The sequence below is a fragment of the Ilyonectria robusta genome (assembly GCF_021365365.1).
Source record: "Ilyonectria robusta strain PMI_751 chromosome Unknown BGZ61scaffold_4, whole genome shotgun sequence".
Classification (NCBI taxonomy): Eukaryota; Fungi; Ascomycota; class Sordariomycetes; order Hypocreales; family Nectriaceae; genus Ilyonectria; species Ilyonectria robusta.
This window is the reverse complement of record NW_025764438.1, coordinates 197,561-213,393: the sequence shown is the minus strand read 5'-3', so window position 1 is coordinate 213,393 and position 15,833 is coordinate 197,561. Positions and strand designations below refer to the sequence as shown.

At 53.0% G+C, this 15,833-nt stretch overlaps 4 protein-coding genes across 4 annotated transcripts; 3 read left to right on the top strand and 1 right to left on the bottom strand.

The window, feature by feature from the left end:
- Positions 1-16: 16 nt before the first annotated feature.
- On the top strand, positions 17-1,299 carry BGZ61DRAFT_491025 (fumarylacetoacetase; the record flags this gene model as incomplete). The annotated part of the gene is made up of 3 exons (XM_046250390.1): positions 17-178; positions 224-704; positions 761-1,299. The coding sequence occupies 3 exons, from the start codon at positions 17-19 to the stop codon at positions 1,297-1,299; spliced, it is 1,182 nt and encodes a 393-aa protein (XP_046108103.1).
- A 425-nt stretch (positions 1,300-1,724) lies between these two features.
- BGZ61DRAFT_444292 (uncharacterized protein) lies at positions 1,725-3,232 on the top strand. The gene is made up of 3 exons (XM_046244960.1): positions 1,725-2,017; positions 2,143-2,591; positions 2,645-3,232. The coding sequence occupies exons 1-3, from the start codon at positions 1,955-1,957 to the stop codon at positions 2,925-2,927; spliced, it is 795 nt and encodes a 264-aa protein (XP_046108102.1). The 5' UTR covers positions 1,725-1,954; the 3' UTR covers positions 2,928-3,232.
- Positions 3,233-3,372: 140 nt separating this feature from the next.
- BGZ61DRAFT_444289 (SNF2 family N-terminal domain-containing protein) lies at positions 3,373-8,179 on the bottom strand. The gene is made up of 3 exons (XM_046244959.1): positions 4,712-8,179; positions 4,202-4,661; positions 3,373-4,148 (listed from the first exon to the last, which is right to left on the bottom strand). The coding sequence occupies exons 1-3, from the start codon at positions 7,941-7,943 to the stop codon at positions 3,515-3,517; spliced, it is 4,326 nt and encodes a 1,441-aa protein (XP_046108101.1). The 5' UTR covers positions 7,944-8,179; the 3' UTR covers positions 3,373-3,514.
- A 210-nt stretch (positions 8,180-8,389) lies between these two features.
- Positions 8,390-9,448, top strand: BGZ61DRAFT_444288 (IGR protein motif-domain-containing protein). Its single transcript, XM_046244958.1, has 2 exons — positions 8,390-8,453; positions 8,527-9,448. Exon 2 carries the CDS (start codon positions 8,532-8,534, stop codon positions 9,225-9,227), a length of 696 nt encoding a protein of 231 aa, XP_046108100.1. The 5' UTR covers positions 8,390-8,453; positions 8,527-8,531; the 3' UTR covers positions 9,228-9,448.
- The last annotated feature ends 6,385 nt before the right edge of the window (positions 9,449-15,833 follow it).

Sequence of the window (15,833 nt, the reverse complement as noted above, 5' to 3'; positions counted from 1 at the left end):
CTACATCCTTTTCAAAATGAGTTACGCAGAGCACTTTTCTCTGAAAAATATCCCATACGGGATCGCCAGCACCGCGGACCGTCCAGCTGCTGTAGCCACTCGGCTTCACGATCTTGTATTCTTTCTCTCTGACTTGAACCTGGACAGCCCTGGTAGCGTCAAGAGCACCTTTTCTCATGTATGTACGAGCCAAGGACCACAGTCACAGAGGCTAACAATGTAGATCACGCTCAATGCACTCGCATCGATCGACAAAAGCGAACTTGCGAAGCTCCGAAGAAATATCCAAGCAGTTCTAGGAGATGATAAGAATGTGTCCAAGTTCGGAATCCCGGTCGGAGAGGCCAAGATGCATCTGCCGATTGAAGTCAAAGGATTCACCGACTTTTCTTGCTCGACAGAGCACCTGCTGAATGCTGGTGAGGCCGTTCTGGGAGTTCGGAGCTTCCCACCCGCGTCTTTACATCTCCCGATCGGATACACTGGACGCTCGTCCTCAATTGTGGTGTCTGGGACGCCCATCATCCGTCCGTACGGTCAATATCGTGACGGAGAAGAAATCGGGTTTGGCCCATCTCGGGCACTCGATTATGAACTGGAAATGGGGGCCATCATTGGCAAGCCCTCGACCTTTGGCGATCGGGTGTCGATCAACGATGCAGATGAGCACATCTTTGGAGTGGTGATTGTGAATGATTGGAGCGGTAAGACTAAGGGTCAATCTGGTACAATGTGACGCAATGGCTGAATGATAAACTAGCACGAGACATTCAAGGCTTCGAGATGCAGCCACTTGGCCCCATCAATGGTAAGAGCTTTGGAACATCGATTTCGCCATGGGTCGTGACACTTGAGGCCCTGCAGCCCTTTGCGACGGCGCCGCCGGCCAGGCAGATGCCCGTCAAGGCGTACCTGCAAGACAACAAAACCAAGTCGAGTTACAGCATCAAGCTGAACTCCGAGGTGCTGTCGGAAGGGTCCGCAACCAAGGTGTGCCAGGCGCAGCTGCAGTGGATGTACTGGACATTCCGAGACCTGGTGGCTCAGCAGACCATCAACGGGTGCAACATCAACGCGGGAGATCTTCTGGCAACGGGCACAGTGTCTGGAGTTGGGGACGATGAGCACGGCTGCTTGCTCGAGATGACCAAGGGCGGCAAAGTCGAGTGGGAGCTGTCGACAGGGAAGAAGAGGCGCTATCTCGAGGATGGCGATGGAGTGCGATTGACAGCGTATGCTGGGGATGGCGTTGGCTTTGGTGACTGCACAGGGTTCATCTCGGCAGCGAAGCCTTTTTGAGTTGAGAAGAGGGAATGGATTTCAGGATTGGGAGCAACTCTGCCAGCTCGTTGTTGCTGGAACGATGAATGACGGAGGGTAGCTTACAGTAGCTTAGTTGAGGGACGATGGGGTTTATTGAATGGAGGCCAAGAAAGTACGTACCTCTGGCCCGTTCCAAGCTCCCACGTTAGCTCCTTCCAATTCCCCATAATGGCCAGTGCTGGGATCCATGACCAGACCCAGCAGTGGAATCGCGCCATTTGCCCAAGCTCCACCTCGACTCCTCGACCTCCAGGGGGGCCTTGACCCACTGTAAGCCCCCCTAAAGCAGGTGTGCGCATGCGCAAGTCCACTGAAGATGCCCCCACAACAGCACCTCATCAGACGCTTCGGGTCGCCTACCACATCCCCTACAACCGCTGGAACCTTCTGTTGGCGCCCATTTGGTACCCATCCTGGATCTCCTGTCGCGGAGAAAGCCCCTGTTCCGTCGCGCATCGGCTGAGGCCAGATTGTCACACCCACAATACATCCACTCCAACTTTTCCCCATCCCCATCTCGTCGCCGACTTCAGGCCCGTTTCTACTCTTTTCTTCCTCCTCTCTTGTTCTTCCCCCCGTTCACCCCCCCTTGCCGTCTTCTTTCTTGTCGCCGCCTCTCGTCTCTGTCGCCATGTTCTTCAAGGCTTCCCTCGTCGCCCTCCTGGCCGCCCACGTCTTCGGCGCTGTCGCCCAGGTATGTTCCTCCTCGCGCCAACCATCACGAATTGCATGGCCACAACGCCTCAATTAGCTCTCTGACTCTCCCGACTCGGCGCCCATTGTCGCGTGCATCCCCTCACTAACACTTCATCTCTCTAGGACGACGCTCCCGGAACCTCCCCCGTCACTCCCCCCGCGCTCCTCGCCGATGTCTCCGCCACCTTTCCCGAGGCCGACATCTTCGGCGTGAAGCTCGTCAACGGTCGCCCCATCAAGGCCGTCGTCGAGATCACCAACCACGACAGCAAGCCCATCGACGTCGCTTTCGTCGCTGGTATCCTCGCCACCACCAAGCAGCTCCCCGAGGACGCCCCTGCTTACGAGAAGATTGTCCGCAACCTCACCTCGGTCCCCTACGACCTCAAGATTGAGGCTGGCGAGAAGAAGGAACTTCCCTACTCCTTCGCCATCGACATGAACCCCCAGGATGTCCTTGTTCAGCTCGTCGCTGTCATCACCGACTCCAAGGGTGCCGTCCACCAGGTCCAGGCCTCCAACTCCACTGCCTCCATCGTTGAGGCTCCCACCAGCTTCCTCGACCCCCAGATGTACGTCCACTCTTCCGCTCTCCCTCAACCTCTCAACTAACTGTGCGACTCAGCATTTTCCTCTACCTCTTCCTCTCTGCTGCCTTTGCCGGTACTCTCTACTTTGTCTACAAGACCTGGATCGAGGCCCTCTTCCCCCAGGCCAAGCGTCCCCGCACCACCAAGAAGGCCAAGAAGATCGTCGAGGCCGAGCCCACCTCCGGATCCGAGTCCACTGGCCTTGCCACTGGCAGCGGCAAGGACTACGACGAGAGCTGGATCCCCGAGGGCCACATCAACCGCCCCTCCGCCAAGCGCGTCAAGTCCAGCGCCTCCAAGACCAAGAAGTTCGAGTAAGCAAGCAACCTGGACCATCACCACGTCCTGGAGCTGCGACACGGATTACCCAATTGTCTTGACTCTCTCGCCCCCCGATGATGAGCATTGGGATCGAGTTGAGCAGGCCGGGAAGGGCGGTCAGTTTTGGTATCTTGCCATTGCTCTTTTTCTTTTTTTTTTGGGTAGTCTGGGCAAAAAAAACATTGAGGGTGTGCAATTGACTTTTTGCGCCGTGGATGGACGCGTGATGAAAGCCGCCAAAACTGTTGTACATTATTACCTGTGCCAAAAGCAACCAACAATAACACCAAAATTCCCAGCCATGATGATGAATCGTTGTCTGTGACTTGATTATAATGTAATCACATGTTCTTACGGTCCTAAATCCTGTCCCACTGTAGCTGCCTCAAATATCACGAGTCCTGCATTAAGACCCGATGCGCAGTGTAGCGCTAAAGCACTTTGGCAAATGTGTGAAGTGTCTTTGGTCCGATGTTTCTAAGGTAAGATGACTGCACAAACAGCAAAAATAACAAAATACTCTAGTAGATCCGTTAAGCGTCTCATCAAAATCATTAAGTAGGCCAAGTTCATATCAAAGCAATTCACGTTGACTTCCCACCCCTCCGCTCCTCTGCGGCCTCAGCAGCCAGATACCCCATGACGGCCTGCTCCTGCAGACGGGTGTCCCGTTCTGGGGCATTTTCTCGCCGCGCGATGTGCCCAAACAAGCATTCCCATAGGTCACCCCTGTCGACCATCTCGCCCGCCGTCTTGTCTTTGCTCATCAGGCGTGACAATGCCGCTTGCTCTAACTCGAGCGTGTTGGCAGCCTCGATATTAGCGTCCAGCAGCTCTGGTGTCGACTCCAAGGACTTGCCCTTGGTGCTACGACCCATGTGCTCCATGCGACGTTGAACGGAGAGGTTGTAGATGGACTCCTCGATGGTGCCTGATACGATGTATAACCAGACCGTCGTCTCATGCTGTTGCCCAATTCGGTCGACACGGGCAATGGCCTGGAGCTCTAGCGCCGTGTTCAGGAGGGGCTCGCATAGGAAGACATGGCTTGCGTTGACGAGATTAAGACCGCTTGAGTGAGCCCTGGCGTGAAGCAGGAAGCACTCAACTGAAGGGTCCTCTTTGAACCGGGTGATGCCGGATGGGTCGTCGATCGATGCGTGGCCTATCCGAAATCGTGAGAATGCGTTGCGCAGAATGTTGAGAAATCCCTTGTATCTACTTCCATGTTAGCATTTCTACTGTTCCAAGTAGTAAGATTCGGTACTTACTGCGAAAATACAATGGATTTTGCACCGGGGTCCGATTCTCGAAGCCAGATGAGGTGCTTCACCAGGGTGTCAACTTTGGTAGTAAACGAAGGACCATCCAAAGTAATGTTCTGGATTTCCGCAAGTTTCTCGGAGTTGAATTCTGAGTAGATCATCGTCTTCTTGGCCAATGAGTTCCGTTTTTGCGGACTGTTTTCTGTCGAATTACTTCCCTCATCACCTGAAGTCTCGTTGTGCACTTTCAGCTGCTGAGGATTGATGGTGATGTCGTGCAAATTGGACGTCTTGAGTTTCTTTTTGCAGACCGGGCAGTTGTGATGTGCATTAAACCACAACATCATACACTCTTTGCAGAATTGGTGACCACACACCGTCAAGACCCCAGTCGTGAAAGTCGTCTGGCAGATGACACACATCCTAGGCTCATTGGACTTGGATCCTGCTTGCTTAAGATGAAGCACTACGAGTCAAGTTAGCAAATGCGTAAAATTTCAAGAGTGTTTGACTTACAATACCGATGCTTGGCCTCAGCCGAAGACAGCTTCTTGCGCAAACTCTCCTCAGTTTCCTGAAGTTTCTGGATGGTGGCTTCTGTTCGGGGTCCTTCGTACGGCTCCACGCTATCCGACACAGCTTGGAGCTGGCGGTAATATTCCAAACGAGCGTTCATAGCCGTCCTGAAGCTCTCAACTTCCGCCTCTAGTGCAACAGCTGCCTTGCTCTGCTTGCTGAGAAGCGCCTGGGCCGCTTTGAGTTGCTTATCTACAATTTCACCTTCGATTACCCCTCGATTTGAGTCTCGTGCGAGTCTCGATATCAGGCCCCGAAATTCGCTGATGGCGGCTCGCATGGATGGAGACCTAGGTTTGAGCTGCGCTCGCAGTTCCATCAATTCAATCAGCTTCGCAGGTGCCGGGCCGTCTTCGTTGCGTGCCAACCTCAAAGAAGTTGCCGTCTCGTGCTTGATTAGCTCATTTGTTTGTCCGGACATGGCATCTTGGCGATCTGCAATAACAGCGCGGAGTGCTTGCACGTAGACCATCAACTCATCTTGAATCTTGGCTGACTCGCCAAGTTCCTCACCGGTTGTCTCGACCTCGTCCTCTTCGTCAACAAGAGGTTTCAAGAGAATCTGAATAACATGCTCTCTCCAGTCATCGATGAGGCTGGCCTGGTCGTTCAGTTCCCCATACAAGGCATCCAAATCGTCCACAATACGGCCGCTTTCAATTCCTCTTTCAAGCCCAGCCATCAGTTCCGGGATTTCGATGAATGTCTGTTCAGATACCTTTTGTGAAATTTTATCCATTAGCCGTGTTGCTTTGCGGTGGCTCTCATGCAAAATCTCTCTTCGAATGACTTTTGCATCCTCGTAGCCACCATCCTCCAGCTTTTTGAGACGGTGAAAATCTTCAGAATCTGGTTCTGTCATATCTGGTCGATCTCGGATTTGGAAATAGGCATTGGCGCAAAAGAAGATAGCCTTGTGCTGCATCTCAAGCGCTCCACGGAGTCTACGTCGACTCTCACCCAGCCGGCCCTTGTTGTCACCTTCGCCCGGCTCGTCCTCGGAATCTTCGGGGTCAGCAGAGTCGTTTGGTTTCGACTTCTCAGCCATGTCACTTCCTCCTTGCTCTTCAATTAGACTTTTGAGCTCCGCTCGAGCATCAGAGACGAGCCTGGCAGTCTCGTCGCTGACCACTTTCCAGATTTCCAGTGCCTCTTTCACCCTGGGGCTATTCTCATACATCTGGCCCCGTGTTAATTTGCTTGAAAGATATGCTCTCTCGTCTGCTCGGATTGTATTCTCGCTCTGCTCAAGCATAGCATCGAGAACCTCATCTACCGTCCTCATTGGTCGTGCCTTGCCGTTGCCGAGGGTCTTGCGGTTGTATCCAGCAACTTCAGGATGCAATGCAGTCTGTCTCAGTCTATTCAGCCACGTTCTCATATCCTCTTCGTGCTCTTCTGGTTTCCAGTCTTCAACCATAGGCGCGCCATCAATAGAGAGCTCACAAGCTTCCGCCATATCGCGATACAGCGATTGATAGTGTTGCTCCTCAACAGCGGTGAATGGCATGCTTATAACAAAGCGCTTCTGAGGTGGTAATAGCAACTCGTCTCGAACTATCGACTTCGTATGGCGAAGTGAGATGCTGTTGAAGAGCTGCTGAAAGATTGGCTTGTGATCTCGGATGAGTGCCTGCCAAATCGGTAAAGACGAGCAGTATGGCTCATATTGGAGGAACAGAAGCAATCCAGAGAGATCCTTCACGTCGTCCTTGACTGGCGTACCGGTGATTCCCCAAGCATTTATGCGGGGAATCACTCGAGCGACTATGGCAGCCTGACTGATGCCATTCTCAATCATCTGTGCCTCATCAAGGCAGACCCTCCACCACGAAATTTGCACGAGCGGGGATTTGGTCCGTGGATACACTCTCTCATATCGTCGAGATCGTTCCGGGGGAGTTGTTGCGAAATGTAGCTCGTCGGTGAGGATGCTGTAAGTCGTGACGATTATATCGTAACCGGTAAGCTCGTTGATTTCTTTTTCTTCTTCGCCCCCAGTGAGCTTCTTGCATCCTTGGTAGAACTTGACGCTAAGCCCAGGTGTGTGGCGAGCGATTTCCGATATCCACTGGGCTCGGAGTGATTCAGGGGTGACGATCAGGGTCGCACCAGTTGGGACAAGGTTTGCCTGGATCTCGGCTTTCGTCAACACCAGAGGACTAGGCCTGGGATGGAGAAGGATCAGACCGAGAATTTCTAATGTCTTCCCCAAGCCCATCTCCTCGGCTAAAATGCCGCCCCGAACAGCCATTTCTGCCCGTCGAAAAGGGGTAACGTCGCGAGTCACAGTCTGGAAAATATCACTCAAGTAGAACTCTCCGCCAGCAGCATCTTTCACTTTTCGAAACAAATCCACCTGGGAGTTCGCTTCTTCGACCGCGTAAGTGTCCACGCCTTTTCTAGTCTCTGACCATTGAACGCCTTCCCTCCGCAGGAGCCACTGTAATGTTCGTTTCTGGTATGGGAACAGTGTTGCCTCAAGCTCGGGAATCTCGATTGAACTAGGTATTTTATCATCTTTGGGAGGGACGAATGTGGCATTGTAAAAATCCATGGGAGACCAGGCCAGCTGGCGTTGCTGTTGCGCGTTGGTTGAGCCGGGAGCGGGGAACACCGAATCGATCAAACGTTTGCTCACGAGTCGTTCTCGATTTGTCCTTAGCTGGTCAAAAGGTGATGACGTCTCGTTCCAATGAACCTCGAAGAATAGCTTGATCTCGGCGAACCTCTTACGCCTCTCAATAATCGCACTTGCATGTGCCCACAGTGCTCCAGGCAAGGCCTGGTTTTTACTTGAACCACCCGCGTCAAGAAAGTCTTTGATGTTCGCAGTCACATCTTCAGGCCTAAGTGAGATGGTTGCTGAGAATGAATCCACGGGGGAGCCTGGTTGAGAGCGGATAACGAGGCGGTTATCGCGTACACAAAATCCGAGGTATTGTCCAACATCATTGCGAGAAACGGTGTACTTGGTGGGCGCAACATCGATGCATCGGCGTGCAAGAGTCACCGAACCCGTGGCGACATGAATGGAGGGGGTTTCAGAGGGTTTAACTGTCTTGCGCCGCTTTATAGGCCTCTCAACGGAGGACGAGACGTCATCGGAGATCTCGGTCACATCTGCTGATGGTAAGGAGCAAAAGTAGTTGATGAAAGATGATGGAAACATATCTGTGGAGGTTCAAATCAGGTTGCATGTCACAAAGGATGATGAGGGCCTAACCAACCATCAAGACCAATATCGAGGTCTATAGCCTTAGCCGTGGGCCTGCGGCGAGCAGTCGCCTTTGTTCGTGCCATTCCGCTTTCGTTTTTTGCGGCTTTTGATGGGGGGGATAAATTCGGTGGTTTGTTGCCGTGGAATACTGCCACAGCATTTTTCTGCACAGAGCCAACGTGAATAAGATGTAGGAGGGAAGTGAAAGCAGGAGGAGGGCAGTCTTCTTGAAGTGGGATGTCAGCCTGGTTGGCCCCACCAAGGCGGGGCCAATCGTGGAGCTCCGATAGTGCGCCACAACCACAATCGAGAGTGCAAGCCACATGGCAGCCTCGCTTACATAACATAGCCCCACTGTCAAATTTCGAGATCGAGGTTTCCAAGACTCGTGGGACCACGCGAAACTTGACGACGAACCTCTAGGAGGACGCCCTACTTGCTCCAATCGACCCATTGAACGATGTAAGTGTGTGCTAGATAAACTTCATTTACCCGTCATCTTCCTTTGAGAGATGAAATCTAACCATGCGCCTAGTCACCATGAAGGGCGAACGGCTCCGGGCGTCCCTCGAGATGCTCCTGCGGACCAGCAACACCTTTTCGCGAGCTGGGCAGATCCGATTCCTGCACAAGACGAGACCGTTACCCCCGATCCCCAAGCCTGTTCCCTTCGTACCCGATGTGCCGACCTTCTTGACGTTGATCGGCCGCGGCCTCAACAAGTATGCCAGCAAGTTCCCCTCATGGGACGCACTCTTCTCCCTCACCTCGCCTCAACTCAAAGAGCTCGGCATCGAACCCGCTCGCACCCGTCGATACCTTCTGCAATGGATGCAACGATACCGCAAGGGCGCACTGGGACCCGGTGGAGACTTCCGATACGTCGAGAATGGAGAGGCCATCTTGAAGATTGCCACCCCCCCCGCCTCGATGCTCCACGACGGCAAGTACGCTGTCAACGTCCCCCACACCGATTCTGTCGATGTTGCGGCCACCTCTGTCTTGACCAGGCCGGTGGGCTACCGGGTGCAAGGTCTCAAGACGATTGTGGGACCCTACGCCACCCCACTACCCGGTCTGTCTGGAGCGGTTGTCAAGGTCACGGAGGGTATGTGGGAGCACCGCCAGGGTCGCAAGATTGACGGTGGTGAGCGAAGAAGGGCTGAGGTTCAGTTCAAGAAGCGATCCGCTGAGCGGAGAGCCGAGCGGGAGGCCGAGATGTTGTCAAACATGTAAAAGTGCATTGGAAGGCGAAGGGAACGTCCCGTGTACATTAAGACTGTAGTTATATCAGGACCTGTCTTGGTCTCATGGACTCGATTTGAACAAGGCCAATTTCACGAAGGGCTATATGCACCCTTCTTCGTTGGTTGATGCGCCTAGTCATGACATACCTTATTAAAGCAATGTGTAGAAAACCACGTGGAGTTGCGCATGATGACCATCTTATTTCCCACTATACATCCCGTTAATACCGAGGAGGTTAAAGCAGGCGTGATTAAATTGGAAACACTGATGCACGTATCTACGCAGTGAGACAAGCCTACCGATCAAGAGTTCATGCATGCATCATGCTCTCTTAAAAAATAGGATGTCCTCTTGAAAATCGACACTAGAAACTGTAGCATTTCCAAAATCATTTTGTATTGCCAATCTTTTTGGACGAGTTGATGAAGCAGGCTGCAGCGGATTGTCCTCCAAAACTCCAGCGATGGGTTAGTGGAGTTGAGCAGAGGCGCACCAAAATAGTCATTCGACAACACCAGGCTGGGGAACAAACGACGTGAAACTCCACACCCCATGGAGATCTGGGTGATAAAAAGAAGGCAACTCAAGGCCAACCCAAGACCCGTCCTCTGAATCCGAACCTGAGAAGCTTAATTCAACGTCGCAAGCAAGGGCTTCAAGGCAGATTCCGCGGAGAAACCCGCCATTGCCTGTTTGTCAGCGATGACCAAGCCCAGGGTGAGAAGTACGTATACACGCGTGCGTACGCATTTGGTGTGGCTCTGTCTCTCGTATCCGCGCGGCTATGGTAAGGCGAGACCATGGGCCTGGGTCATGCATCGACGTTTCGTTTCGTTTCGTAGGGCTGAGAGCGAAGCCTGAGAAGAAGAAAAAAAAGTAGAGATTGATAGACGATGGTGAAGGGCATCAAATCGCATCGCATTACATAGGTAGAGAAGGGACATAAGATTTCGTATGCAAGGCGCTGGCAGACACCTACACCAGCTTGCACTTGATCATGTACATTGTGTAGTTAGTTAACCAAGCCTGCTGAATCCGCGCTCTTGTAGTGTTGACAAGTCCCCAGAAGTTGACATGATTGAGGTGGTTGGTTATAAACAAATGTGTCTGAATATAAATTTGTCTGCGTTAATCAGAGGTGATATGGGAGAAATGCAGGAACAATCGCAGTGCAGCAAACATGTGAGATAGAGGGTCAAGCCATATAAACGAGGGCCGCTTAGTACCTACCTAGGTAGGTACCTACCACTTACCGCAGCACTGGGGGGGTGACTGTGGACTCACCAGGTATTTTATCCGTTTCAACGAGCAGAGGCCCATTAATTCAATAGGCGACGATACATAGATGATCATCCCTATCTACGGATAGTAAACAAACGTCGGAAATTCCATCAGACGATACGAGCAGAGATAGACTGTAAAGCTCCTGTATGCTGTTACCAGCCACCAACAATGGCCCATCCATCCACTCTCATACAGTTGATGATCCGTCCAACTTAGGCGCCACCATTGTACCCATCCCGCACGAGTCAGGCCAACCTCTGGATCTCCACATTGGAGGCCGTTGAGGGACAGAGGAGCAAAACGCAAGTGCGGGAATGAGGTGGTTTGATGCTGCCGTCACTGTCACATTGTGCATCCGGCAACTTGTGCCCCCAGCGCCACAAAATGTTGGCGTCGAGCCATGGTTACAGATGCGAGTTCCACGGGATGTGGGTGCCGTACCCGAAGCGGAGCGGAGGAGAAAGCTCACTTGTGCAACTTATCCCAGAGTAGATGCATCTTTCAATTGGCCAGAGCTGTGCAAAAGCGCAGACATGCCGTTCCTTGCAATGCGCCCTGAGGTTCGAGGCTAGTGCTCATCCTTCAAGCCATCAATGATGCCGTCAATTACCCCCATGTCCGCTTCCTTGCTTGAGGCCCTCCACCCGTAAGCGACCTGGGTCTTGCATGCTTCCCACGGGTCCACGTTGAATATCCCGGTTTTGGTAGCCGGACAAGCTGCAGGCTCCGCAACCGCCCGGCGCCGGGTGGAGAGACCCGGCCATGGCCATCGAGCATCAAACTCCATCTCAACCCACCGAGGGCACCCACACGATCACACATCCATACAAACCCCTGCTTTTCCCACTCTGACCTGCCTACAAGTTGATCCTCAGATAGGATCCCCTTCTTTCCAACCCGTCATCCTTGACCGAAGGAGCATGCTGTGCGAATACCCCGGACCCTGCATGTGGCCTCCCCCTTAGCCCCATAGCCCCCCATGTAATAAATTTTGAATCGTAGCCGCGGTTATGCTGCGATACATCGCCACTCAAAAGCCGTCACCTTTGGCTTTGTTCGACATTATTCAAGCCATGCAATTTCCTTGGCATTGCCGAACTGTCAGGGGTGCGACTATTTCCATCCACAGTCGAATTTGACATCTCCGCGGACGGAACATGACCCTGGGAAAAGAAAGTCGAACCGGGTCTGGTACCCGTTTCCTGCAACCTCGTTAAACCTCGACCTGTAACATTCGACAGCTTAGGGCAAGCTCGACACCTAGTACGACTCCTGCCTTTCTAGGTTCCCCATATCCGAAGTAGTTTATTCCAGACAAGGAAAGACGATGCGAATTCCGTCCAGACTCATCGCGGAAAGGCGACTGTCTCCCTCATCTCCCCGTGGACGTCACGGACATAATCATTCCAGTCGGTGACGGGGGTTGCATACATCAGGAGGGAAATGACACCTGTAAGCACTCAAATCTACACCCTCACCTCGCCTCTGTCGCTCGGATCCGGTGTGACTACTACGTAGCACGTGCCAGATGGTTGTCAGAAATAGAAACTGCCATCTCAGCCGTACGTCCATTATATATTGTTTGTCGGGCGTTTTGGAGGGTGGCAGACACTCAAGGGGGGTCTTGTTGCGGCTGCAGCACCGTTTGGCATGTTGCCATGATCACAACGTCGTTACACGATGTAGTATTCACGCGCATTCACACACGATGCCGCCGGCGTCACGTCGTGGGTCTGCTGCTGTTGTTCCGTCAGCCGTTTGGCGCGGCATCCAGTCAATTATACATACCCCGCATGGCCGGTAGGCAGACAGGCGTACAGTTCCGTTTTTGACCTAGAGAGCACGATGCGGCTGTCAGAAAAATGCCTTGCCTCCCCACCGTTCCGTCTGTGCTGGCCTCACTAAGGGTTGCGTGAACCCTGTCTAGCAAGGACGAGCTGGCAGCACGTCCCATCCCTCCACTCTTCTGCTCCTCACCTTCATCCTCCCCATTCCCCTCACCTCATCAATGAAATACACTCCCCCAGGTCGAAGGGCGTAGGTAGATACAATAGGGCACGGGAGCAGTGGTAGGAATGCGGCCAGACAACTTACCTGCCTTAGCTCGTGAGTATTTTTAGGAAACATAGCGACGGCGCCATGCAGGTAAAAGAGGCGTCAGGGATCGTCCGACTGGAGGGTACAAAGTTTCCAGCCTTGGCACCTTTGCTTGAAGATCTCCGAAGCCAAAAGCCAAAAAAGAAACGATAGGGTAAGACAACAAGACTGTAGAGTGGTGTTATGGACGGGGCACTACCGCAAATGGAATTGACGGTGTGAAATGAGTTAGAGAATGAGTGGTAGAGAGAGGTGACATGCCATCCATCACGCAGTGGGCTATATTTGGTATCAACTCCCAGTCCCAGTTCCGTCGATTTGATGGGAAAGCCAGCCCGCTGGGCCGTTGGTGGGGGACATGGAGGGGGAGCGTGAGATGGTGGTGGTGATCATCTCGATCACACGATCATTCAACAGTCCAGATAAAAACGCATCCAGAGCAGGAGAGGCCGTTCCCCGACAAGCTCGGGAGGTCCAATTGATGCGCAAATTTACAGCCGAACGGTATTTCTTGGAAGCGATGCCATATTAATGATCAACAAGGCAGCTGCCGTGGTATTAGTTAATATCCAGCATCTAAATTTTCCACCCTCCACATTACCGTTAACCATTCAGCGCCAATCATCCGTCCTTGCCGGATCTACCTTGCCTGACCTACCATGTATCGCTTACCGAGCCAGGCAGGCGGGTGGTCTCTCGAGGCGCATACCCTGCCACACATAGCGTGCGCCCTTTGCTGGACTAGCTGGCGGGTGCAAAGTCGGAGAACGGAGGGTGAGTATGCGTGTGGGTGTGTTACCTGGGCGGGCGGATAGCTGTGTGGGTGGTGTTGCGATTTGCGTAGTCGCGGCCTAAAGAATACTGGAGAAATTGTTAACCTTATTTTTTTTTTATAAAAATCCTTGTAAGGCGAGGCTTTGTCGGTTACGCCATTGCCACTTTCCCGTTTCCACCAGGCCAGGCGAGGAAAGAGACCCCAGACCCATAGAGAGGTTGCTATTGCCCCTCTTTGGCTGTGCACTCGTTGACATTCTCGACCCATATGCGATTCCTAATAATCTGGTTATGGGGATGGGGAGTTAGCAAAGACACAGCACACAATCTCGGTTCTTATTTTAGGAGAAACATCTTGCATGCCATTGTTAAAAGCCACCCCCCTCCTGAACCTCGTTGCCTGTTGTTGGGCTGATGGTAGGTGGACGCAGCGTGTTCCTAATATGACTTCGCCTCAGGCTTCCATCTCGATTTCGCCCGTTTCGGCATGTCCTATCGGTCAAGAGCGGGTGACGGGATGGGCATGAACGAGATGGTTACATTGAGGCGAGATCCTCGAGAACCCTGCCACGTAGCAGCGGTGCAGGTAGCAGTCATGGTCGCGGTGGTATCCGTGGGAACAGCCACATTTTGGCTGTTCCATGTCTACAATACCCAATTGACAAGCGGTTGAATCAGTGGACAAGTCATTGCTATCGCTGCCTTGCTGTCAGACTCATTACCCAAGCTGTATACCGACATTTATCAAGTCCAGTCGTCGTGTGCCCAAGGGAAGACACGAAACAAAAGGACCACCAAATGAGGCAAGCCACAGCCAAAGAGAGACATTGGGCTGAGACTAAAGACCTAATAAAGGGCACATTCCGCACTGTTCCAGAATCTTTCCCTCCGCGACACTGCCTAGCTTTGCGAAACGTGCTGAAATTAGCTTAGGTGCTCAACTTTGTGGTCGACCGAGTCTGTACTTGGATGGGGTGGTTGGTGGAGAAACAGCTTGATGAAGCTGTGAGTCCAAGCTACCCAATGCTCTGCAGCTCCCCCCCCACTGTGCAGCCACATATGTCTAACCGTGTTCGTTCGCCGGTGCTATGAATGATTCCAAAATAAAAACGCACATGTCAGGGATCAGAGACGACCGGCACGCATTGGACCAGCTCGTCGCTCGGCCGCCGACTCAGAGAGCCCAGAACCATTGATAGTGCATCACAATGCAGAGTTGTCCCCTCCAGTGCAAAGGTCACACACACATAACATTCCCAGAATAGGCACCTACATTGTACAACATACTTGCAGCAAGGCACAGTGCAACACACTTCAGCCCCAGTGGCCTGGCCCGGCCGTGATCTCACGCACAGCAAACCACAGTTTCACGCCAACCGAGTGGCCGGATTCCCCTCCCAAAGCCCAGGTTTACCCACCCTCTTCCCCTCAAGCCGGCACGCGGGATCCGGGCCTCAGCGTGCATGGGGGAGCAACGAGACCAGGGTTTAAATCTCGTCCGAGGCACAGGCATGGGGACGACGGCACGGGCACAGGGGGTTAGCCGGTTAACGAGGAGGGTCCCTTCAAGTCAGCGACACCACTACATCCGAGTGGCGCCAAGGATTCTTATGAGAGGATACGGAGTGTGGCCCTGCGAAAAATAGCTGTAAAGCTGTGCGAGCTCTGGACAAAGAGCAAATAAAGATTGGAAATCAAGCATTCGAATCAAGCACTAGAATCAAGCACCCCCCTTGCTTGAGAGATGAAGGAAAGGGTGGTGTCACAATTGTCCTGCCTGGGTGTGAGAATAGAAGAGTAAGTCTCCTTGAATAAGAAAAACCCCCAATTAAAAAAAGCCGCCTACCGCCCACCAACGAAAAAACGCCGCCTTGTCGTTGGCGCCGCTCTGGCGCGGTTTCGCTCGTCGTATATCTCGGGTTCGGTGGAGAGAACCCGTTGCGCTGTCGACACGGTGGCTAACACTAGGCGCGAACTCGACTCTGCCTTCGCCTCCGCCTCTGCCTCCTGCGGCCTGGGTCGATTCCTATCGGTCAACAGCAGTGGCTTTCTGCGGCTTGAGTTAATGTCCGCATGTGGTACGTATGCTGCGGACAGGCCAAAGGTCCCCCTCTCACGATCCGGGCGCCGCCACGCTCGGAAATCTCTATGTTGGGCTTGCAGCGACGCGTGCAAAGGATACGTCCGGCGCTCACGCATGTCTCGTCTCACACCTACAAACGTCCAGCTCACCTTAGCTCAAGGTACCCTTCCGTCCCTCGTCGTCGTCGTCGTCGTCCGCGTTGACGCACGCGACGATGAACCGTCAACTAATCAAAGGGCGCACACCCTCCCCCATTGGGCCTGAAAGTGATGCCTGTGACGTTGACTCTTGACGTGGGCACACACGCACTGCCTGCTGTCTAAGGCATTCGTTCGGGCAAGGCGATGCCAAGGTTC